The sequence below is a fragment of the Schistocerca serialis genome, chromosome 3, assembly GCF_023864345.2.
Source record: "Schistocerca serialis cubense isolate TAMUIC-IGC-003099 chromosome 3, iqSchSeri2.2, whole genome shotgun sequence".
Taxonomy (NCBI): Eukaryota; Metazoa; Arthropoda; class Insecta; order Orthoptera; family Acrididae; genus Schistocerca; species Schistocerca serialis.
In genome coordinates, this window is record NC_064640.1 from 664,263,370 (window position 1) to 664,289,720 (window position 26,351).

The 26,351-nt window shown below is 50.5% G+C and overlaps 1 protein-coding gene across 1 annotated transcript in view; it reads right to left on the reverse strand.

The window, feature by feature from the left end:
- Nucleotides 1–263: 263 nt before the first annotated feature.
- LOC126471077 (uncharacterized) overlaps nucleotides 264–26,351 on the reverse strand; it is a 45,589-nt gene continuing 19,501 nt past the window's right edge. Inside the window, exons 2-3 of the mRNA XM_050099149.1 lie at nucleotides 11,855–12,697; nucleotides 264–367 (exon numbers count right to left, since the gene is read on the reverse strand). Coding sequence (XP_049955106.1) covers nucleotides 264–367; nucleotides 11,855–12,697 — 947 coding nt within the window. The remainder of the gene's footprint in view (nucleotides 368–11,854; nucleotides 12,698–26,351) is intronic.

The following is a 26,351-nucleotide window of genomic DNA, read 5'->3' on the forward strand; positions in this document are numbered from 1 at the left end:
TTGGCCACCCATCCCATACCTCCTTCAGGTTATGACATGAGCGCATATGACTTAGTTGTTTTTGCACCCTAAAACTAAACAAACAACAAACATCTGGTTATGGACCAACACATGAATTTTGATAGCATCCGGCCTATCTTGTAATTCTTTGTTCTGCTGTGATGTCGCATTATTTTGAAGTTGTGGGATGACATTCTTTATCTGTCGGAAAAAGTAAAAGTCACACGGTTGACAAAGGGAGGAACATTTCGGTGGTATCACTTTCACGGTGCAGGTTCGTCGTCGTCGTCGTCGTCGTCGTCGTCGTCGTCGTCGTCGTCGTCATTGAAAGTCCTATCTAGCTTGTCATGTATCACGACGAAAATAACTGTAAATACATTCGATACATTTTATATACTAATTTTATTATTAGTCACGTCTCCCGATGTTTTACTTCCGAAAAGAGGAAAGAAAGGTATATCTATTATCACGATATCGAAAAAAAATCGAATGGAGAAAAGCCACAACCAAGAATCGAACACGGACCAGCCGTTTAGTAGTCTAATGCCTTGACCGTTTGACCGACCGCCTAGCTCGCTCTGTTAGTCTCACTGAATGAAGGGTACCCAAGCTGCAGCATGATAACACAATAACGTTAGAAACTCGAACGTCATTACCTTTGGACGCCATATTACATTAATAAAAAATGTTTGTTTTTCGACGATATTTAGATGTACAGCATTTAAAAGACAGATTTTCTGTCGTCAGCTTTGACCTTGATTTTTTTTCAAATTTAGGAGTGTCTAGTAAAGAGCCGAAAAAGTCTCTTTATTTTCAATACAGAACGTCCTTTCAAAAATTGAGCAAAATCGGGGACCCACAAGTCATATCCGCCCCTTGTGAATATTCTCATACAGTATCACCAATTCACGAGTGTGTAATGAACAGACTGATGTCGCTTCTCTAGCGATAAATGCCTCTTTTAAATAAATTTGATAGAGTTTCGGAACACCACCACGCTTCCATGTGGCTCCTATCATTACTAGCAACACTTTGAAAACGTGTATTTTGCGTACGTTCCTCACTACGTCAAGAAAATAGAGGAAACTATAAATATTGTCGGAACACAAATGAAGAAACAGTATTACGTTTCAAAAAACTTGCAAATTTACTGTGAGAGAAATACGAAAAATTAGTTAAAACTTTTATCTTGGGATCAAAATTTGCAGGTAGAGGAGGAAGAAGAAAGTTGGATGCGTTTTATTGCAACGTTCCTTCGTATCGTCATCTGAGAAGTAACACGAAGTCTCACCCGCGACCGCAACCGGAATCCTAGCGGTCTTGGCATAGAAAAGCTAAGTGAATGTGTATGTAAAGATGGTTATCTCCAAATGTGTATTGTTTATCAATTTTAATGTATCGAAACTGATCTGTTGTCGTGGCCAGATAGTCTTTTAAAAGTCTTACATGGGTTCAGAGGGTATTGTACTAAGATGTTTGCTTAAGAGGAAAAACTTTTGCACTACATGCATACATTTAGTCAGTAAGGACGCTGATCTTGTCATTGAGGGCCCAGAAATTGTCCATGTTGTATTTTACCGTCTCTCGAAGTACCACCCGATAAAAAGTTAGGGCGCTTAGCTGTAAACAGTGGAAAAGTAGTTGCAAGTGCTTCATATGCCATTACTGCCTGGTGTGAGAACTATCAGTAATGAACTTACTTCACTTTGTATATTCAGTTTTTGCGGCGGCAATGTATATTTTCCTAGTGGTATACTTCTGGCCTGGTATTGTTGACGTCTGAGTCTCCAGTAAGAGCATACTTCAATGGCCATTAGCTTAGTTTTAGGACACTATTTTTTTCACTGTAATTTGTTACAATAAACACGGTTCTTAACGTGAAGGGAAACAAACTGATAACTTTGTGCGAGTGGCGTTCACGAGTAAGTAGCAGGACACAGCTACTGAAAGAATGGAACAATACTTGGCGGGGCATGAATAGGGAAACACGCAAATAAGCACACGTCGCGAGCTTCAATTTATTGCGAAATATCTTTGTGATATTGGGCTTGTCATATAAATTTTATGTTCCGAATGTTTAGCCATATTTACCAGATTTGAGTTTAAACCACTGAGTAGTTTTCAGTAATTAAATATGAATCGTATCATAAAATTTGTGTAAAATTTTGAGAAGCTGAAAATTCTCAAACATGTAATTATGAAGACTAGAAAAGAGGTAATATTAAAGTTAATTTATATTACTGAAGTTTAAGATAATTCATTGTATCTGGCTGTTTTAGCACCTTTATCAGCTGTCAAAGAGCAGTATCTCTAATTAGCTACCACGTGTTTAAAGTTGACTTGAGTCACTCAGTTGTAGTTTGAGGAGAAGAGGACATGTAGCAACAAAACGTTCACCCGCCCAGTTGCAAACGTAAACGCATGCAAAAAACGGAAATATTTGCTGTGAACTAAATCATAGTTTCTTTCACTTGTAGAACATAATACACATGATAAAACCTGGCTAATTGTTCTTATTCTCCTCTCATTACAGCTGTTGACTTTTATAGTGTTCTTAGAGCTATGGCAGATTCTTAGCAGTCACACTAAAACAACTTGGTCTCCACTTCGGCTCCTGGGTCGTCCAGACTGGATTTCTGTATCAACGGCAACAGGTACTCCAGGCATATTATTATAGCCTTAGTTTAGCACTAACATTAGAGCTGTAGAAATCTAGTCTGCTAATATCGCCTTATACCATATGTGTCAACGACGAATGGTATCTGAACACTCAGTGATTTGATGCGAAATTAACAAAGTTTCGAGATTTCGTTGAAGTCTTAAAAACATGATGTGGAAATTGGACTGGTAAGGGGTGGGGATGGGGTGGTGGAGGGAGCAATAGTGAGCGAGTTTGCACGTGCTTCATTGTGCTGTTTCCTCATCTGTGAAGCATGCTAGTAGGGACTTAAAGTATTTAAAATGGACCACATTTCAGCGGTTGTCTTCATAAAAAATGAAATGAAACTACTAGTTTTTTCTTAAGGAAACACACATTACAATATCTAAATATGCTAATAACTGTAAGTTGCCCCTTACGCGAAGTTGCATATGGAGCACTGCAATAGATAAACAGCAAAAGTAAATCCTAGCAGTCTGCATGTTTTTGAGTGACAGAATAGAGGACTGTTTATCTTGTTTCTTCTATAGGTTTCTCGGTGTTCGTTGGGAATTATACTCCGAAGGTCGCCGCCTCTAACTTGGTATTTTAATCAGTGAAATTCAGTGTGGCTTTTGGGATTGCTACTATATCGCTACAATAATGTTTAAATACACTGGATGCCACCTTACTTATTGCTCAAAGTGAAATTAGAAAAACTTCGTCCACATAACATAATCAGTCCTAAGTGAGAACCAATCTAAGATCATAAATCACTGCAGTGATAGCCTATAATCATAATACAATAACTGAAGAGAACTTCACAAGCCAAGATGGCTAAGAAAAGGATTTTATTGGATGACCGGTTTCGACAGAGCTGTGCTGTCTTCATCAGATCTGTCGAAGCTGATCGTCCAATAAAGTGCTTTTTTAGCGATCTTTGCTTGGGAAGTTTTCTTCGGTTACCATATACATTGCAGACAGGGTTACCATATTTCCAAAATAAAAACTGAGGGATATTACAAACGATCTTCATGTGAACCACAATGATTTATTACAAAAACATATTTCTCGTTTCCTCGTATCTCCTTAAGTAAATCTTTCTTGGAGATGATGATGTCGTAGTATTTAGAACAAGCGAGATCTTTACAGTTACAAATACGATCAACTAATTCTTTACACACTGTACAGAGAGCTTACTTGTTTTATCAGTCCAATGAATATTTAATAAGGAAAATATCATTTTCACAACTGTATTAGGGGCAGGGACTGCAAAACAGTATTGCACAATTTTAAAAAGTTCCGGATATTTATCCTCAAGACAACTGTTCATCCCCCAAGGGTGCTCACAACTCTTTTGTGAGTACGTGCTTGGCTACCATGGGGGCCCAACTTTTGTAGCACTACTTCACTTTCTGCCCTTTCTGTGCTGCAAGCCTATACTTCCACTATCCCTTTCCCCCCCTCTGCCTTTCCATCGGATGGTCTTTCTTGTCCCTATTTGGACCTAGTACGTGGTTTAGGACCCTGATTTTCCATTTCACTTCTAGCGCCCTTTACATCTTTCCATTAATAAGTACATGGTCGCCATTGTTGGGTTTGACCTGCCACCACTTCTCCTAATTTTTCAGATTATGCAGGGAAGGTTACCCAGTGTAGTGTCTGTTCCACCTTTGTCCGTTTCCATTTCAGCGCTTTTCCTTTCCAATAAGACAGTATGCCCATAACACAGCAAAGTAGCCATTCTGTTGTGCGGGAGGGGCGGGGTGTCCTTAACTACTTGCATGGTAGTAGCTCCTTGACCACGCAGGAATCACACTGTTGGTGCCCCCCAGGGGGTCCACAACTCTTTTGTGGATACGTGCGTAGCGAGCAAGGGACCCCGAACTAATGCGGCCCTCCTTCCCTTCCGGGCTGCATACCTTCCTTTTCCGCATCCTTCCCTATCCCCCATCTTCGCCCCCCCCCCCTCCCCTTACCTCTGGCTCTTTCCTTCTCTTTCTCCCCCTCTGGGAGTATGGTTTATGTCTACGTCCGGAGACGGATGCTCGTAAATGTAATGCATTCTTCGCCTTCTCTGCTTGTCTGTCTTCATCCTTCCTTTGTCCTTCTCTTTTCCTTACCTCTTCTCGTTACCCTTTTCTCCGCTGCGGCGTTTGAGACCTCTCTTCTTTCCTTTCCCTTTCTTTGTTTTTCCCTTTATCTTTCTTCCTCCCTGTGCGTGTCTGAAGGCCGACCCACGCATTTTTGTGCGTAGCCGGTGACGGGGTAACGCGTAATTCCCCGCCCCGGGTAGACAGGTAGGACACGTACGTACCCCTGGTAACAGCCAGGCCCAGGGAGAGGTGATTGCCCGAGCTGATACCTTCCGACAGTGCCGATTGGTCCCTCCGTCCGTTTGTCGGGAGGTGTGACCTGAGGTGTGAACAATCACCTAAGGCGGGAGTGCCCTCAGAGAGGGCCCCCGCAAAGGAGGAGCGCGCCATCGGAGACGCCGGTAATCATGGGGGATTCTTCCGCAATGGTTTCCTCACCTTCCACTATGTCTGCTCACAAGCATAAGTTCACTGAGTCTCAGCCACAGACAGTTCTTCCATCGTTGCCACAGTACCTTGTTGTTTCTCGGCCTGACAAAGGGCACGACTTCTCCACGGTCAACCCTTTCATTATTCAGAAAGGTGTCGACGCAATTACAGGTCCTGTAAAGTCTTGTTCCAGATTATGGAATGGCACCTTGTTGTTAGAAACAGTCAGTGCCCTCCAGGCACAAAAATTGCTGCGTACTTCACTGCTCCACACCTTCCCTGTCCAGGTTGAAGCACACCGCACTTTAAATTCCTCGCGTGGAGTCGTTTATACACGCTCCCTCGATGGATTGTCTGATGAAGAAATTCAGCACTACCTATCTGACCAGGGCGTAACGGCTGTTCATAGAGTTATGAAAAGGGTTGACACGAACATCATTCCAACCCGAACTGTCTTCTTGACATTTGACAGAATTCAACTCCCATCGAAAATCAAAGCAGGCTATGAGATAATTTCCGTTCGCCCTTACGTCCCAAACCCTACGCGTTGCTATCGGTGTCAGCGGTTCAATCACACAAGCCAGTCCTGTTCCAATCCGGTCAAATGTGTTACGTGTGGCAAGGATGCCCATGAGGGTGCTTGTCCACCTCCATCCCCTCGCTGCATCAACTGTATGGGTGACCACGCTGCTACCTCTCGAGATTGCCCCATTTTTAAAGACGAAAAGCTCATCCAGGAAATCAGAGTGAAGGAAGTGTCGACCCTTGCTGCTCGAAAATTATTCGCCAGTCGCTGGCCCACCGTGCCTCAGACAGGAAAATACAGCATTGTCCTTGTTTTTCCTCGGCCAACAAAGGAGGCGGCCATGCAGACTTGCGACCTCACCTTTAGTGCCATGGTCGTCAGATCGGCCAGTGCAAAGATCGCCCGTTCAACCTCACCACTTTCGCCTGCCCACTCTGTGGCTCACCCTTCATCAGGTTCTGCTAAATCGGGAGCCCAAAAGTCAGACAGCCGGACTTCCATAAAAGAGCACACTCGTGAAGATTTTTCACGTACCCCAACTTCGCAACCATCGGTTCCTCCTCCATCTAAACATCATATTTCCAAGAAGGCTACTAAGAAACCCAGTTCATCTCCTCCTCCGCCAAGGCGTATCCCATCTACAGCACCACCTGGTGGAAATCGCCCTCGGCCGTCGTCTGTGTCGCCGAGGCGCACTGCTGGCAGCCGATCAACTAGCCGATCTCTGGTGGCAGGAGCTGCTCCTGAACAACCTATGGATCAGGATCTTCTGCCTTTGGCTGAATGCCATTCCATGCTGTCGGTCGCAAGCTCTGAGCAGTCGATGAGTTGACAGCAACCTTGGTCACATTCCTCCATTTTCTGTTCACCCTATGTCCATTATCCACTGGAATATCCGTGGCATTCGAGCCAATCGGGATGAATTGTCGATCCTCTTACGTTCCTACTCGCCGGTCATCTTTTATCTTCAGGAAACAAAGCTGCGTCCCCATGACCACTTTCTTCTCCCCCATTTTCAGTCCATCCAATTTTATCTCCCTTCTGTTGAAGGTACTCCAGCCCATGGAGGACTCACGATTCTTCTCCATCCAATCTTCCCAATTCACTTAAACACTTCCTTCCAAGCTGTTGCTGTCTGTCTTTCCCTTTCTGGATATACCTTTTCTCTTTGTACTGTATACATTCCATCGTCCACACCAATGGCACGAGCTGATCTCCATCTTCTTGGTCAGCTTCCATCCCCCTATTTGCTGGTTGGGGACTTCAATGCCCACCACCCGCTTTCGGGATCTCCACATCCTTGTCCACGTGGCTCACTATTGCTAGACGTCTTCCACCAAGCGGATCTAGTTTGCCTCAACACTGGGGTCCCTACATTATTGTCTGCCTCCACGACAAGTTTCTCTCATTTGGACCTTTCGGGCGGTACTGTTCCGCTAGCTCGGCGCTTCGAATGGTTCGCCCTTGACGATACACACTCGAGTGTCCACTTTCCATGTGTCCTTAGACTGCAGCCTCAACTGCCATATATGCGCCCGCGACGCTGGAAGTTTGCCCAAGCCGATTGGACACTTTTTTCGTCTCTAGCGACATTTGCTGACCGTCACTTTCCCAACGTCGACGATGAGGTCACACATATTACCGACGTTATTCTTACAGCTGCGGAACGTTCATTACCACGCACCTCCGAATTGCCCCGGCGCCCCCCAGTTCCTTGGTGGAACGAGGCGTGCCGTGACGCAATACGTGAGCGGCGACGTGCTCTTGGCGTTTTCCGCCACCATCCTACTTTGGCCAACTGTATCCGCTATAAGCAGTTCCGTGCGCGATGCCGTCGCGTCATCCGCGATAGCATGAAGGCAAGCTGGAAATTATTTATTAGCTCATTTAACACCTTCACTCCCTCCTCGGAACTTTGGAGTCGGCTTCGGCGGTTATCAGGCGCGCCCAGTTTCTCCCCGGTCTCTGGGCTCACTGTCGCGCATGATACATTAGTGGACCCCGTCGCAATTTCTAACTCATTGGGTCAGCACTTTGCTGAGATTTCGAGCTCTTCAAATTACCCGCCAGCGTTTCTCCCGAAGAAACGTGCAGCGGAAGTGCGACCTCTTGCTTTCTCCTCTCAAAATCGCGAAAGCTACAATACTGTTTTCTCCATGCGGGAACTCCAACATGCACTCTCTTCTTCTCGCTCCTCCGCCCCAGGACCGGATGGTATCCACGTCCAAATGTTGCTGCATTTACCAACCCATAGTCTGCGTTACCTCCTTCGCCTTTCTAACCGAATTTGGACCGACAGTACTTTCCCCAGACGATGGCGGGAAGCTATCGTCGTTCCTGTTCCGAAACCTGGAAAGGACAAACATCTCCCCTCTAGCTATCGCCCCATTTCTCTCACGAGTAGTGTCTGTAAGGTTTTGGAGCGTATGGTGAATTACCGTTTAGCTTGGTGGCTGGAATCCCGCAGTCTTTTAACACCTGCCGAATGCGGATTCCGAAAGCATCGTTCTGCAGTTGACCATGTTGCTCTCTCCACTTACATCATGAACAATTTTCTCCGGAAACGCCAAACAGTAGCAATATTTTTTGATATGGAGAGAGCATACGATAGCTGTTGGAGGACAGGCATCCTCCGCACACTGTTCTCTTGGGGTTTTCGAGGTCGGCTGCCCCTTTTTCTTCGCGATTTTATGGCAGAGCGCACACTTAGGGTGCGGGTGAACACTACTCTCTCCCGTACTTTCTCCCAAGAAAACGGGGTACCCCAGGGCTCCGTGCTGAGTGTTGTACCGTTTGCCATTGCCATAAATCCAATTATGGATTGTCTCCTTCCTGATGTCTCGGGCTCCCTCTTTGTGGACGATTTTGCGATCTACTACAGCTCTCAACGGACCAGCCTTCTTGAACGACGTCTTCAAGGATGTCCCGATCGCCTCCACTCTTGGAGCATCGAAACCGGCTTCCGTTTTTCTCCCAGTAAGACCGTTTGTGTTAATTTTTGGCGACGTAAGGAGTTTCTTCCGCCCTCCTTACATCTAGGAACTGTCAACGTTCCGTTTTCGGACGTCGCTAAATTCTTGGGTCTTGTGTTTGACAGAAAACTGTGCTGGTCCTCCCACCTTTATTATCTTTCGGCTCGCTGTCTGCGATCCCTCAACACCCTCAGTGTCCTGAATGGTACCTCCTGGGGAGCGGACCGAGTGGTCCTTCTCCGCCTCTATCGCGCCTTAGTGCGCTCGAAATTGGACTATGGAAGCATAGTTTACTCCTCTGCTCGGCCATCTATTCTTCGTCGTCTCGACTCTATCCACCACCGTGGATTACGTTTAGTGTCTGGAGCTTTTTACACCAGCCCTGTGGAAAGCCTTTATGCCGAGGCTGCTGAACCTCCGCTGTCCAATCGGTGAGCAGTCCTTCTGAGTCGTTCTGCTAGCCATATGTCTTCCATGCCTGCTAAGCCAGCCCATGACATTTTTTTCGACGCCTCCTTTGATGTAGGGTATGCAGGCCGCCCCTCCTCCCTACTACCACCGGGAGTCCGCTTCCGTCAACTGCTCCATTCTCTTTCCTTCCGCTTTCCTAAAACCTTCTTGACAACTTGGGGTACAGCACCGCCTTGGCTCCGTCCCCGGATCTGCCTGCTCCGTGACCTTTGTCAGTTTCCCAAGGATGGTACATCTTCACTTGTTTATCGTCGGGCATTTTCTGCTCTATGTGCACAAATGACGGAAGCCACATTTATTTACACTGATGGCTCAAAAACATCGTTTGGTGTAGGAGTGCCTATATTGTTGGTGACACCCCAAATCAATTTCGGCTTCCCCATCAGTGTTCGGTTTATACTGCAGAGCTTTACCCTGTTCTCCAGGCTGTCCACTACATCCGCCGCCATCAGCGGATACAGTATGTTATCTGCTCAGATTCTCTCAGTTCTCTCCTCAGTCTCCAAGCTCTTTACCCTGTGCACCCTCTGGTCCACCGGATTCAGGACTGCCTCCACTTGCTCCAGTTGGGGGGCGTCTCTGTGGCGTTCCTCTGGATCCCAGGACACGTTGGTATCTATGGAAATGAGGCGGCCGATATAGCGGCCAAGGCTGCAGTCTCTCTTCCTCGGCCAGCTATTCAATCGATTCCCTTCGCCGATCTACGGAGCGTTTTATGTCGTCGTGTTGTTCTTTTATGGCACGCACATTGGTCGACACTTCCACATAATAAATTGCGGGACGTGAAAGCTCTTCCTTCTGCTTGGACCTCCTCCTCCCGAACGCGTCGTCGGGAGGAGATAATTTTAACTCGACTCCGGATAGAACACTGTCTTTTTAGCCATCGACATCTTTTAAGCGGCGATCCTCCCCCACTCTGTCCCCACTGCTCTCAGCTGTGGACGGTAAGACACCTTTTAATTGAGTGCCCCTATTTTAATCCGTTACACGCCCGTCTACAGCTGCCGCCTGATATATCGCCAATTTTAGCAGATGACACGCGCTCGGCCGATCGCGTTCTCGAGTTTATTAGTGCCAGTGAAATGACGTCAGTCATTTGAAGCTTTTTTTTGGGGACAACCAACCCCTTTCTGCAGTGGATTTTTATGCCTTCCTTCTGCTTTTAGTTTCTCCAATTTTTTGAGTTTCGTTCCCATTGCTGCTGGTTTCCATTTTCGGTTTTTTACTGTTTCCTAAGTCACGGACCGGGCACTAATGACCATAGCAGTTTTGTGCACTAAAACGAAAACAAACAAAAAAGGTAACCATTGTTGAGGCAGGGTGGCGCCCATTGGCAAAGCCTCCATGGCGGATGACTTGCACATGAAGCGGATGAAGCTTTCTGACACTGGTGCTCACAGGGCCCCAGCGCTCTCTTCAGGAGAAAAGATCGTGTTCAATGCAGAGACACCCAAAAATGCTTTCTTCCCTGGCTATGCTGGGCTATTCCAGGCTAAGTGACAAGCAGAGTAATACTACCCCCGCCCCCTACCCCCACCAACACCTGATCTGTATAAGGACAGATGGGGATTCTTTTTTGGACACTATACCTTTATTCTTTGTAAAGACCATAGAGGAGAAGATTCGGGAAGTTGCAGTCGTCTCCAAAATGAAGAGTGGGCCAATTTTTATTAAAACAGCATCCTCTGCCCAGTCACAGGCAGTGCTTAAAATGTGTGAAGTTTTGGCACATGCTTTTATGTCACGATGTCAGCCCTCTCTGTAGGGATTGCGGACGACTGTTGCACGCGAAAATTACTTGTGTTCCTCCCTCCATTTGCATCAGCTGTGGAGAGCACCATTCTCCCTCCTCACCAGACTTCACTGTCTTTCAGAGAGAGAAGAAAAAAGTACAAGAATATGACTCTGGACAGACTGACATACCAAGAGGCCAAGAAAAAGTAAGAGTTTCTGCACCCTGCAAGCGTAACTGTGTCGTACACTACAGCTATGATAACGTCAGCCTCTCTGCCAACATCACGCTGTTCCATTATACATCCTACAGCGAGCCCTCAGGACAGCTCAACCATGCCTGCCCCCTTGATGGTTGGGGGCTGAACTCCTACTGCTTTCCCGACACCCACGTTGCGTGAAATGGCTTCTAACCCATCAGGAATGCCAATCCCCAACCCATAGCCAGAGAAGGATCACCCTCATCTAGCTTCTCACACCAGGAAGGGGTCCAGCAAGACACTCCCCTCCAAGCCCCCTGCGGGTCCGGGGATTAGAATAGGCCCGAGGTATTCCTGCCTGTCGTAAGAGGCGACTAAAAGGAGTCCCACCCCCTCAAGGGGGTCGTTAGCGCCTGCGTCCGGAGACGGACGGTTCCACCACCTCCATTTGCGGTCATTTTGCTTTTTCACTTCTCGTTTCTTCCTTCCTTTGGTTGGTTCCTTTCTTTGCTCTTCTCCACCTCACTGTCTTCCTTACTCTTTCCCTTGTCTTCTTCTCCTTGCCTTCTCATTGCCTTCTTCTCCTTGCCTTCTCCTTGCCTTCTCCTTGCCTTCTCCTTGCCTTCTCCTTGCCTTCTCCTTGCCTTCTCCTTGCCTACTCCTTGCCTACTCCTTGCCTACTCCTTGCCTTCTCCTTGCCTTCTCCTTGCCTTCTCCTTGCCTTCTCCTTGCCTACTCCTTGCCTACTCCTTGCCTACTCCTTGCCTACTCCTTGCCTACTCCTTGCCTACTCCTTGCCTTCTCCTTGCCTTCTCCTTGCCTTCTCCTTGCCTTCTCCTTGCCTTCTCCTTGCCTTCTCCTTGCCTTCTCCTTGCCTTCTCCTTGCCTTCTCCTTGCCTTCTCCTTGCCTTCTCCTTGCCTTCTCCTTGCCTTCTCCTTGCCTTCTCCTTGCCTTCTCCTTGCCTTCTCCTTGCCTTCTCCTTGCCTTCTCCTTGCCTTCTCCTTGCCTTCTCCTTGCCTTCTCCTTGCCTTCTCCTTGCCTTCTCCTTGCCTTCTCCTTGCCTTCTCCTTGCCTTCTCCTTGCCTTCTCCTTGCCTTCTCCTTGCCTTCTCCTTGCCTTCTCCTTGCCTTCTCCTTGCCTTCTCCTTGCCTTCTCCTTGCCTTCTCCTTGCCTTCTCCTCCTTGCCTTCTCCTCCTTGCCTTCTCCTCCTTGCCTTCTCCTCCTTGCCTTCTCCTCCTTGCCTTCTCCTCCTTGCCTTCTCCTCCTTGCCTTCTCCTCCTTGCCTTCTCCTCCTTGCCTTCTCCTCCTTGCCTTCTCCTCCTTGCCTTCTCCTCCTTGCCTTCTCCTCCTTGCCTTCTCCTCCTTGCCTTCTCCTCCTTGCCTTCTCCTCCTTGCCTTCTCCTCCTTGCCTTCTTCTCCTTGCCTTCTTCTCCTTGCCTTCTTCTCCTTGCCTTCTTCTCCTTGCCTTCTTCTCCTTGCCTTCTTCTCCTTGCCTTCTTCTCCTTGCCTTCTTCTCCTTGCCTTCTTCTCCTTGCCTTCTTCTCCTTGCCTTCTTCTCCTTGCCTTCTCCTCCTTGCCTTCTCCTCCTTGCCTTCTCCTCCTTGCCTTCTCCTCCTTGCCTTCTCCTCCTTGCCTTCTCCTCCTTGCCTTCTCCTCCTTGCCTTCTCCTCCTTGCCTTCTCCTCCTTGCCTTCTCTGGTCTCCGCCTCGGCGTTTGAGACAGTCTGTCCTCTCCCTCCCTCTCTCTCTTCTTTTTCCTCTTCTTCCTTCCTCCCTGTGCGTGCCTGAAGGCCGACCCACGCGTTCGCACGCGTAGCCAGTGATGGGGTAAAGCGTAATTCCCCGCCCTGGGTAGACATGTAAGGCACGCACGTACCCCCTGGTAAAGGCCAGGCCCAGGGAGGGGTGATTGCCTGAGCTGATACCTTCTGACTATGCCGATTGGTTCCTCCGTCTGTTTCTCAGGAGGTGTGACCTGAGGTGTAAACATTCACCTACGGCGGGAGTGCCCTCTGAGAGGGTCCCCACAAGGAAGGAGCGCGCCATCAGAGACGCTGGCAATCATGGGGGATTCCTCCGCAATGGATTTCACTCCATCTCTCTCGACTTCTGCCCAAAAACGGATACTTGACCAGCCACCAGTGACAAAAGTACTACCGCCTGCCCCACAGTTCCTCGTCGTTTCTCGATCTGAGGACTGAAAGGATTTTTCCTCGGTCAACCCTTTCGTTATCCAGAAGGGCGTAGATGCCATAGCCGGATGTGTCAAATCTTGTACCAGGTTGCGTAATGGTACCTTATTACTAGAAACTGAGAGCGCCTTTCAGGCACAAAAACTGCTTCGGGCCACACTCCTGTACCCCCCCTGCGGGTCCGGGGTAAGAATAGGCCCGAGGTATTCCTGCCTGTCGTATGAGGCGACTAAAAGGAGTTTCCACCGTTTCGGCCTTCCATGTGATGGTCCCCCTTGGGGTTTGACCTCCATTTTTCAAAATTCTACAGAAGTACGAGCCTTTTGGGGAAGGACACCTTACGTGGTGTACCACTGGTCCTAAGTGCACTAAGACCTTGGCACTCAGCATTGCACCAGCGTTGTAACCATACCCACTATTCCTCAAATTGGGCCTAAACGCCTGATGGGTTGTCCAAGTTACGCCCATAGTGCATCTCCATCTGCCCCAGCGATCATGATGGACATTCCATGGCACCAGAAATCCAGCACGGTAGCCAGCCCATTGTGGTGGGGTCGTCACGTACCCTCTAGGTTGTAGCCCCCTGACAACACAGGGATCATACTGCTGATACCTGAGCTGCACCCTCCCCACGTCGGCCAAGGAGTAGATGCCCGTCTCCTTGGGGCATCAGGACTCCCGGCAATGGTCATCCTGCCAGGTGGCCCTTGCTGCTGCTGGGTGGCGCCCGTGGGGAGAGCCCCTGGTCGGAGTGGGTGGTATCGGGGCGGACGTTTCGCAGATGAAACGTCAACACGTATCGGGTCGCTCTGCGGCCGAGTCTTTCAAAAGAAAAGGTACCGTTTCTAGTCCTGGTTCTCCTGCCCTTTCCCCCTTGGCCACTCCATGGGAGGAGGGACAGGCCCGCTGGCTTGGGGCGAAGTACTTCCCCCACTATTTGGTCTGTTCTCGAACCGATGGGGGGACATTCGCCACTTCCAAACCCATGTTCTTTGTTCAGCACATTGAGGACATTTTCGGGGAAAACGAGGCTCTCAGCAAGATGCATTCAGGGTCCGTACTTATCAAGACCACCTCCGCCACACAGTCGGCGGCGCTCCAGGCGTGCGACCGCCTAGGGGACATCCCAGTACCCATTGTCCCACATCTGGCACTAAATAGGACGCAGGGGGTTATTTTTCATCGTGACCTCCTGCTACAATCTGATGAGCAGCTCAGGGCCAACCTGGAGCACCGAGGCGTGCATTTCGTCCGGCGAGTCCAGCGCGGCCCCAAAGACCGTCGCATCGACACCGGGGCCTTCATCCTCGCCTTCAAGGGGGACGTTCTCCCGGAGAAGGTAAAGGTGATGTGCTACCGGTGCGACGTGCGACCTTACATCCCGCCTCCTATGCACTGTTTTCAGTGTTTACGCTTTGAGCACATGTCGTCACGGTGTGAGGCTGAGCACCTTTGTGGCGATTGTGGACGTCCTCTTCGTGAGGAACATACATGCACCCCACCACCTCGGTGCATTAATTGTCCTGGCGTCCACTCGCCTAGATCCTCAGACTGCCCCACATATCAGAAGGAGAAGAAGATACAAGAAATCAAAACTTTGGATCGGCTTTCTTATTCTGAGGCCCGGAAGAAGTACGACCGCCTCCATCCCGTGCCATTGACCACTTCGTTTGCCTCAGTTGTGTCCACTCCTTCCGCGGTATCCTCACCCCTATCCTGTCCCCCCTCCGCCTCCTCCGCCCATCAGGGGGCTCTGCCTCCGCCTCCCAAATCCCTCCCTTCCAAATCCTCCTGCCCTGTGGCCCCCACCCCCTCTGCCCCAAGGGCCACCCTTCCTCCTCCTCCTCCTCCTCCTCCCCCCACGCCACCTGAGAAGCGATCCTCTTCTCAGGCGTCCATCGGGGAAACGTTCCGGACCCCAGCTTCCGAGGTCCGGCTTTCCAAAATGGACCCTGCGCGTGAGGACCTTCTTCGGGTCCAGCCCACCATCCCTGTGCCTCCTCGGCCTTCCAAGAAGGCATCCAAGAAGCAGTCTCTATCCCCCTCTCCACCCCAGCGCGTTTCGTCTGATGCTCCATCCGTGAGTCGCTGCTCCCGGCCGTCCTCAGTTTCGCCGGGACGCTCTGCTGCCAGGTGCTCAGCCGGCCTTTCGTCGGCAAATGATGCGGCCCCTCCTACACAACCAGGGACAGTGGCCGCAGCTGGCGACGAGTCGATGGAACCGGATCCGCCTCCCGTCGGTTGTAGCGTTGTTCCCTCGCAACCTGGCCCTCCGCGGCCGTCGAGGTGACCAGCTCTTCCCCCGTCTCGTTCCCCCAACCTTTTGATTAGCGATGGCGTTGTTTCATTGAAACATAAGAGGTATTCAATCTAATCGGGAGGAACTACAACTGCTCCTCCGCCTGCACTGTCCGCTCGTCCTTGGTGTCCAGGAAACCAAGTTGCGCCCGACTGACCGTATTGCCTTTACCCACTATACCTCGGAGCGGTATGACCTCACCCCTGTGGACGGTATCCCAGCTCATGGTGGGGTCATGTTGCTCATTCGGGACGATGTTTATTACCATCCCATCCCATTGACCACCCCACTCCAAGCAATAGCTGTCCGTATTACCCTTTCTGCTTTTACTTTTTCAGTTTGTACCATCTACACTCCACCGTCATCTGCTGTTAGTCGGGCTGACATGATGCACCTGATCGTTCAGCTTCCCCCGCCGTTCTTATTGTTTGGCGACTTCAATGCCCATCATCCCCTTTGGGGCTCTCCTGCATCCTGTCCAAGAGGCTCACTCTTGGCGGATGTCTTCAACCATCTCAATCTTGTCTGCCTCAATACCGGCGCCCCGACTTTCCTCTCGGACTCTACTCGTACCTACTCCCACTTGGACCTCTCGATCTGCTCTACCACTCTTGCCCGTCGGTTCGAGTGGTATGTCCTTTCTGACACCTATTCGAGCGACCACTTCCCTCGTGTCGTTCGTCTCCTGCACCACACCCCATCCCCATGTCCTTCGAGCTGGAACGTACTGAAAGCTGACTGGGGACTTAACTCCTCCCTGGCGACCTTTCCGGACCACGATTTTCCCAGTTGTGACAGTCAGGTCGAATACCTCACGGCTGTTATCATCAATGCTGCCGAACGTTCCATTCCTCGTACTACTTCTTCTTCACGTCGCGTTTCTGTCCCCTGGTGGAACGAGGCTTGTAGGGACGCTATCCGTGCTCGACGACGTGCTTTACGCACCTTTCGCCGCCATCCTACGTTGGCGAATTGTATTGAATACAAACGACTCCGAGCGCAATGCCGTAGAGTCATCAAAGACAGCAAAAAAGCTTGTTGGGCCTCTTTCACTACCTCCTTTAACAGTTTTACTCCCTCTTCCGTCGTTTGGGGTAGCCTGCGCCGGCTGTCGGGCATTAAGGCCCACTCCTCAGTACCTGGCCTGACCTCAGGTAATGAGGTCCTTGTTGATCCTGTGGCTGTCTCCAACGCCTTTGGCCGCTTTTTCGCGGAGGTTTCAAGCTCCGCCCATTACCATACTGCCTTCCTTCCCAGGAAAGAGGCAGAAGAGGCTCGGCGACCTTCCTTCCACTCGCTGAATCTGGAAACTTATAATGCCCCGTTTACTATGCGGGAACTCGAACGTGCGCTTGCACTGTCCCGGTCCTCTGCTCCGGGGCCAGATGCCATTCACGTTCAGATGCTCGCACACCTTTCTCCGGCGGGCAAAAGCTTCCTTCTTCGTACCTACAATCGCGTCTGGACTGAAGGTAAAGTCCCCATGCGTTGGCGTGACGCCGTTGTTGTTCCTATACCCAACCCGGGAAGGATAGACACCTTCCTTCTAGTTACCGCCCCATTTCTCTTACAAGCTGTGTCTGTACGGTGATGGAGCGCATGGTTAATGCTCGGTTAGTCTGGGTTCTTGAATCTCGACGACTACTTACTAATGTCCAATGCGGCTTTCGTCGCCGCCGCTCCGCTGTTGACCACCTTGTGACCTTGTCGACATTCATCATGAACAACTTTTTGCGAAGGCGCCAAACGGTAGCCGTGTTCTTCGACTTGGAGAAGGCTTATGATACCTGTTGGAGAGGAGGTATCCTCCACACTATGCACAGGTGGGGCCTACGCGGTCGCCTGCCGCTTTTTATTGATTCCTTTTTAACGGATCGCAAGTTTAGGATACGTGTGGGTTCCGTATTGTCTGACGTCTTCCTCCAGGAGAACGGAGTCCCTCAGGGCTCCGTCTTGAGTGTAGCCCTTTCTGCCATCGCGATCAATCCAATTATGGATTGCATTCCAACTAATGTCTCAGGCTCTCTCTTCGTCGATGACTTCGCGATCTACTGCAATGCCCAGAGAACATGCCTCCTGGAGCGCTGCCTTCAGCGTTGTCAAGACAGCCTCTACTCATGCAGCGTGGCAAATGGCTTCCGGTTCTCTGAAGAGAAGACGGTTTGTATCAACTTTTGGCGATATAAAGCGTTCCTTCCGCCATCCTTACATCTCGGTCCCGTTGTTCTCCCATTCGTGGACACAACTAAGTTTCTAGGGCTCACGTTGGACAGGAAACTGTGTTGGTCTCCACAAGTCTCTTCTTTGGCGGCCCATTGTACACGTTCCCTTAATGTCCTCAGAGTTCTTAGCGGTTCATCTTGGGGAGCGGATCGCACTGTCCTGCTTCGCTTGTATCGGTCCATAGTCCGATCGAAGCTGGATTATGGGAGCTTCGTCTACTCGTCCGCTCGGCCATCCCTCTTACGCCGGCTCAACTCCATCCACCATCGGGGGATACGTCTTGCGACCGGAGCCTTCTACACTAGTCCTGTCGAGAGTCTTTATGCTGAAGCTGCCGAGTTACCATTGACCTACCGGCGCGACGTACTGCTGTGTCGGTATGCCTGCTGGCTGTTGTCTATGCCTGACCACCCCTCTTAAGAGTCCTTCTTCGCCGATTCTCTCGACCGTCAGTACGGGTTGTATGTGTCTGCCCTGCTGCCCCCCGGAGTCCGCTTCCGTCGCCTGCTTCGACAATTAGATTTTGCCCTCCCTACCACCTTCAGAGAGAGTGAGAGCCCGACACCACCTTGGCTCCAGGCTCCGGTTCCTATTTATCTCGACCTCAGCTCACTCCCGAAGGATGGTACTCCGGCTGCAGTGTATTGCTCACGGTTTGTCGAACTTCGTGCTCGACTTGCCGGTCACACCTTTATTTACACCGATGGCTCCAAAACTGACGACGGTGTCAGCTGTGCCTTTGTCGTCGGGGCCGCCACCTTTAAATACCGGCTCCTCGACCAATGTTCCAGCTTTACGGCCGAGCTTTTTGCTCTCCATCAGGCCGTTCAGTATGCCTGCCGCCACCGCCATTCATCGTATGTACTCTGCTCTGACTCACTCAGTGCTCTTCAGAGCCTTGGAGCTCCCTATCCGGTCCATCCCTTGATTCAACGGATACAACAGTCCCTCCATTCTTTCGCTGGTAATGGTTCTCCTGTCAGCTTTCTGTGGGTTCCCGGACATGTAGGAGTGCCTGGGAATGAGGCTGCGGATGCTGCAGCCAAGGCTGCAATCCTCCTGCCTCGGCCAGCCTCCCATTGTGTCCCGTCATCTGACGTTCGTGGGGATGTATGTAAGAGGTTTGTGTCGTTGTGGTGGGATGCTTGGTCATCCCTCCAAGGAAACAAGCTCTGGGCAGTAAAACCGCTCCCAACTGCTTGGACAACATCCTCCCGACCATCTCGGCGTGAGGAGGTCCTTCTGACCAGGTTGCGGATTGGGCATTGCCGGTTCAGCCACCGCTACCTGCTCTCCGGTGACCCAGCCCCGCAGTGCCCTTGTGGTCAGGCATTAACAGTGCGCCATGTTTTATTGTCATGTCCCCGTTTTAGTCAATTTCGTGTTATCCTGTCCCTGCCATCTACTTTACCGGATGTTTTAGCTGATGACGCTCGAGCAGCTGCTGGTATTCTGCGTTTTATAACTTTAACTGGCTTGTCCAAAGACATTTAACCTTTTTACTTATTTTATCTGCATCTTTGTCAGGTCCTTCTGATGTCCCCCCATCCCCTTGAGTTTTAGCAGATTCCATGTGCTCTAACACCAGTGACTGGGCGCTAATGACCTCAGCAGTTGAGCGCCCTTAAACCCTACTAAAAAAAAAAAAAAAAAAAACACTCCTGTACACGTTCCCTGTCTGGGTGGAGGCTCACCGAACTTTGAATTCGTCTCGTGGTGTAGTCTATACTAGCTCCCTCGACGGATTGACTGACGAGGAGCTTCAATCTTTCCTCGCTGAGCAGGGCGTGACAGCTGTCCATAGGGTCATGAAAAAGGTCAACAATGACCTTGTACCGACCCGGACACTTTTCTTGACCTTTGATAGTTTTAAGCTGCCATCGTGCATCAAAGTGGGCTACGAGGTTATTTCTGTTCGCCCCTATGTCCCGACACCTACGCGCTGCTACCAGTGTCAGCGTTTCAATCACACTCGACAGTCTTGTTCCAATGCGGCTAAATGTGTCACTTGTGGCAGGGATGCCCATGAGGGTGACTGTCCACCTCCGTCTCCTTGTTGTGTGAACTGTCAGGGTGACCATGCAGCATCCTCCCGCGACTGTCCCATCTACAAGGAAGAACGCTGTATCCAAGAAATTCGGGTCAAAGAGAAAGTGTCCACCTCGGCTGCTCACAAGCTATTGGCTAGTAGGAAGCCCACGCTGCTCCCAGCGGGGAAATACAGTACTGTCCTCGACTCTCCTCGGACTACCACGGAGGTGGCAACCCAGACATGCGATCTGACCTTCAGCACCACGGTCGTCCGTTCGGCCAGTGCTAAGATCGCGCGGTCGACGTCTCCTCTTCCTCCCATCACCCCACAGACACCAGCCGCTTCATCGTCTTCTACTAAGACGAAGACCCAGAAGTCAGATGCACGGGCCTTCAAGAAGGAACCATCCCGTGCAGACTTCCTACGTACCTCGACCTCCCAGCCTTCGACTGGTACGTCCACCAAACATCCTTCCAAGAAGGCTCATAGGAAGCACAGTTCTCCTTCTCCACCACGGCGCATTTCTTCTCCTGCGCCACCCAGCGGTTGCCGCCCCAGGCCGTCAACCGTTTCGCCTGGCCGCACCGCTGGTAGCCGAACATCTGGCCGTACACCGGCGGAGGAAGCTCTCCCTCCCGGCCATCTTCCCAAGATGGCCGATGAACCTATAGACCCAATGGACGATGACTGTCCGCCTACTGATAGCGGCGGCAGTGCTCGCTCGAAGCCAGGCCCTCAGCGGCCTTCGAGGTGACCCCTTCTTCCATCTTCCTTTTCTTCTTACGATGGCACTTATTCACTGGAATATTCGCAGCATTCGCTCCAACCGAGAGGACTTGAAGTTGCTGCTCCGCTTGCACCGTCCGCTCGTCGTAGCCCTCCAGGAAACGAAGCTACGCCCATGCGATCAAATTTCCTTGGCACACTACACCTCTGTGCGTTTTGACCTACCCCCTGTGGTAGGTATCCCGGCTCATGGAGGGGCTATGTTGCTGGTCCGGGATGATATTTACTATGATCCCATCACGTTGCACACCGGCCTGCAGGCAGTTGCCATCCGCATTACTCTCCCCACTTTTACATTTTCCATTTGTACCGTTTACACTCCATCGTAATCTGCCGTTACCAGGGCAGACATGATGCAACTTATTGCTCAGCTACCTGCACCATTTTTGTTAACTGGAGACTTCAATGCCCACCATCCCCTTTGGGGCTCTCCAGCATCCTGCCCGAGGGGCTCCCTGTTAGCAGACCTTTTCAACCAGCTCAATCTTGTCTGCCTCAATACTGGCGCCCCTACTTTTCTTTCGGACACATCTCACACCTATTCCCATTTAGACCTCTCTATATGTACTACCCAACTTGCACGCCGGTTTGAGTGGTATGCCCTTTCTGATACATATTCGAGCGACCACTTCCCGTGTGTTATCCATCTCCTGCAGCATACCCCCTCTCCGTGCTCATCTAGTTGGACCATCTCCAAAGCAGACTGGGGGCTCTTCTCTTCCAGGGCGACCTTTCAGGATCAAACCTTCACAAGCTGCGATCGTCAGGTCGCCCACCTCACGGAAGTCATTCTCGCTGCTGCTGAATATTCCATCCCTCACCCTACTTCTTCTCCACGTCACGTACCGGTCACCTGGTGGACCGCTGCATGTAGAGACGCCTTAAGTGCTCGTCGACGTGCTTTACGCACCTTTAAACGCCACCCTACAGTGGCGAATTGTATCAATTATAAACGATTACGTGCACAGTGTCGTCGTATTATTAAAGAAAGCAAGAAAGCCAGCTGGGCTGCTTTCACAAGCACCTTCAACAGTTTTACTCCTTCTGTTGTCTGGGGTAGCCTGCGCCGACTATCTGGCACTAAGGTCCACTCACCAGTTTCTGGCTTGACGGTTGCGAATGACGTCCTTGTGGCTCCTGAGGATGTTTCCAATGCCTTCGGCCGCTTTTTCGCCGAGGTTTCGAGCTCCGCTCATTACCACCCTGCCTTCCTCCCACGCAAACAGGCAGAGGAGGCTGGGCCACCTAACTTCCGCTCCTCGAATCGTGAAAGTTATAATGCCCCATTCACCATGCGGGAACTCGAAAACGCACTTGGCCGATCCAGGGCCTGATTCTATTCATAATGAGATGCTGAAGAACCTTTCTGCTGCGGGTAAGGGTTTTCTTCTTCGTACTTACAATCGCATCTGGATTGAGGGACATGTTCCCGCATGCTGGCGCGAGTCTATTGTTGTCCCGATCCCTAAGCCGGGGAAGGACAAGCACTTGCCTTCCAGTTATCGACCCATCTCGCTTACCAGCTGTGTCTGTAAAGTGATGGAGCGAATGGTTAACTCCCGATTGGTTTGGCTGCTCGAGTCTCGACGCCTACTTACCAATGTATAATGTGGATTTCGTAGGCGCCGCTCTGCTGTTGACCATCTGGTTACCTTGTCGACCTTCTTTATGAATAACTTCTTGCGGAAGCGCCCGACCGCGGCTGTGTTCTTTGATTTGGAGAATGCTTACGACACCTGTTGGAGGGCGGGCATTCTCCGCACCATGCACACATGGGGCCTTCGCGGTCGCCTCCCTCTTTTTATTCGTTCCTTTTTAATGGATCGACAGTTCAGGGTACGTATGGGTTCTGTCCTGTCGGACACCTTTCGCCAGGAGAATGGGGTGCCACAGGGCTCAGTTTTGAGCGTCGCTCTCTTCGCCATAAGGATCAATCCAATAATGGATTGCCTCCCAGCTGATGTATCAGGCTCCCTTTTCGTGGACGATTTTACCATCTATTGCAGTGCGCAGTGTACATGTGTCCTGGAGCGCTGTCTTCAGCGTTCTCTTGACCGTCTTTACTCCTGGAGTGTCGCCAATGGCTTCCGTTTTTCTGCCGAGAAGACGGTCTGTATTAACTTCTGGCGCTACAAAGAGTTTCTCCCACCGTCCTTACGACTCGGTCCCGTTGCTCTCCCAATCGTGGAGACAACAAAATTTTTAGGTCTTACATTTGACAGGAAACTTAGCTGGTCTCCACATGTGTCATATTTGGCTGCCCATTGTACCCGTTCTTTAAATGTCCTCCGTGTTCTCAGTGGTATGTCGTGGGGAGCGGATCGAACCGTCCTGCTTCGTCTATATCGGTCGATCGTCCGCTCCAAGCTGGATAATGGGAGCTTCGTATACTCCTCTGCACGGCCATCCATCTTACGCCGCCTCAACTCCATACAACATCGGGGTTTACGACTTGCGATCGGAGCGTTTTATACTAGTCCCGTAGAGAGTCTTCATGCTGACGCTGGCGAATTGCCACTCACCTACCGGCGCGATAAACTGCTTTGTCGGTATGCCTGTCGGCTACTGTCAATGCCCGACCACCCGTCTTATCGTTCCTTTTTTGACGACTCTCTCGACCGTCAATACGGGTTGTATGTCTCTGCCCTGCTACCCCCTGGAGTTCGCTTTCGTCGCCTCCTTCAACACCTTAATTTTTCACTCCCTGCAACCTTTCGAGTGGGCGAGAGCCACACGCCACCTTGGCTCCAGGCTCAGGTCCGCGTTCACCTTGACCTCAGCTCGCTCCCAAAAGAGGTTACCCCTGGTTCGGTCTACCACTCCCGTTTTGTTGAACTTCGATCGAAGTTCATCAATATGACCTTCATTTATACAGATGGCTCAAAGATCAATGACGGGGTCGGGTGTTCTTTTATTGTCGGGGCACAAAGCTTCAAATACCGGCTCCATGGCCATTGTTCAGTCTTCACAGCCGAGCTCTTTGCCCTCTACCACGCTGTTCTTTACATCTGCCGCCACCGACATTGTGCTTATGTCATCTGCTCCGATTCCCTGAGCGCCATCCAGAGCCTCAGTGATCCGTATCCGGTTCACCCTTTCGTGCACCGGATCCAACGCTCTCTTCAGCAGCTGGTGGACGTCGTTTCTCCGGTTAGCTTTATGTGGGTCCCTGGCCATGTCGGTATCCCTGGGAACGAAGCTGCAGATGCCGCGGCCAAGGCTGCGGTCCTCCAGCCTCGGAGAGCTTCTTGTTATGTCCCTTCGTCGGATTGTAGCAGGGTAATTTGTCGGCGCATTTTATCGCTGTGGCATGCCGATTGGGCTGCACTTACAGACAACAAGCTTCGGGCCTTGAAACCTCTTCCCGCGGCTTGGACGTCCTCCTCCCGCCCTTCTCGGCGGGAGGAGGTCGTTTTGGCCCAGTTACGCATTGGACACTGCCGGTTCAGCCATCGCCATCTGCTGACGGCTGCGCCGGCGCCGTTCTGCCCATGTGGGCAATTGCTGACGGTCTGCCACATTTTAATGTCTTGTCCGGATTTTAACACACTGCGTCTAGATCTTAACCTGCCATGTACTCTAGATGCCATTTTAGCGGATGACCCACGAGCAGCTGCTCGAGTTCTTCGTTTTATCAATTTGACAAACTTCTCTAAGGACATTTGATGATGCTGTTTTTTAATCCTATGCCTGTCAATCTGTCTTTTATCGTGTTTTCCCTTTTAGTTGTTGTTTAAAACTTGTGCCTCGCGGAGCATTCTTAACGTAGTCAGGGCACTAATGACCATTGAAGTTGTGCGCCCTAAAACCACAAAAAAAAAAAAAAAAACTCCAAGGTTTCTGTCAGTCTGCAAGTGAATACCAGCCAGGAGCTGAAGGAGCCACAGGCTGATGGCCATAGGGCTTCATGATTTTCTTCTGTCCCTGAAACTAATCTGCGGAAGCCCACCGAGTCATCCAAACTCTCTACAAAATAGCGAGCCAAAAAGGAGTCATCAAAGCCGAAGGAAATTCCAGTGGTCCTCCATGCCATCAGATCCCACATGCACTGCTTTTGTGGCCATGGCAGCGATCACAGTGGCCCATGCACAGCCATCACCCAGTTAGTCTCACCAACGTTCCCTGTAAGTTGCTCAGTGCATGGTGTGTCAATGGCTGTGCTGGCTCCTTGAGTCTCATGGCCTTCTGGCTCTGTCCCAGGGCGGTTTTCGCCAAGGTCGTTCTGCTGCTGATAATTTGGTTTGCCAGGAATGCCATCCAGACAGCCTTTGACCCACATCAGCACCTTCTTTTTGTTTCCTTCAACCTACAGAAGGCTTATGGCATCACATGGCGAAACAACGTCTTTGCTACCTACAAAAGGCTTGTGACATCACATGGTGACACCACATCATCGCTACGTTACATGAGTGGGGTCTCTGTGGCCCACTTACAATTTTTGTCCAGAACTGCTCCTTGCACCCTACTTTCCACGTTCGAGTTTGTGCTTCCCACAGTACCCTCCGTATCTGAGAGAATGGGGTCCCTCAGGGCTCTTTATTAAGTATCCCACTCTTTTTAGTGGCAATCGACGGTCTACCAGCAGCTGTGGGGTCGTCAGTATCACCCTCCTTGTATGCCAAAGATTTTTGCTTTTACACTACTGGCCATTAAAATTGCTACACCACGAAGAAACGCAGATGATAAACGGGTATTCATTGGACAAATATATTATACTAGAACTGACATGTGATCACATTTTCACGCAATTTCGGTGCATAGATCCTGAGAAATCAGTACTCAGAACAATCACCTCTGGCCGTAACAATGGCCTCGATACGCTTGGGCAATGAGTCAAACAGAGCTTGGATGGGGTGTACAGGTACAGCTGCCCATGCAGCTTCAGCACGATACCACAGTTCATCAAGAGTAGTGACTGGCGTATTGTGACGAGCCAGTTGCTCGGCCACCATTTACCAGACGTTTTCAATTGGCGAGAGATCAGGAGAACGTGCTGGCCAGGGCAGCAGTCGAACATTTTCTGTATCCACAAAGGCCTGTACAGGACCTACAATATGCGGCTGTGCATTATCCTGCTGAAATGTAGGGTTTCGCAGGGATCGAATGAAGGGTAGAGCCACAGGTCGTAACACATCTGAAATGTAACCTCCACTGTTCAGAGTACCATCAATGTGAACAAGATGGGACAGAGAAGTGTAACCAATGGCACCCCATACCATCACGCCGGGTGATACGCCAGTATGGCGATGACGAATACACGCTTCCAATGTGCGTTCACCGCGATGTGACCAAACACCGATGCGACCGTCATGATGCTGTAAACAGAACTAGGATTCATCCGAAAAAATGACTTCTCTCATTCGTGCATCCAAGTTCGTGTTTGAGGACACCATCGCAGGCGCTCCTGTCTGAGCGTCAAGGGTAACCGCAGCCATGGTCTCCGAGCTGATAGTCTATGCTGCTGCAAACGTCGTCGATCTGTTCGTGCAGATGGTTGTTGTCTTGCAAACGTCCCCATCTGTTGACTCTGGGATCGAGACATGGCTGCACGATCCGTTACAGCCATGCGGATAAGATGCCTGTCATCTCGACTGCTAGTGATACGAGGCCTTTGGGATCCAGCACGGCGTTCCGTATTACCCTCTTGAACCCACCGATTCCATATTCTGCTAACAGTCATTGGATCCCGACCAACGCGAGCAGCAATGTCGCGATACGATAAACCGCAATCGCGATAGGCTACAATCCTACCTTTA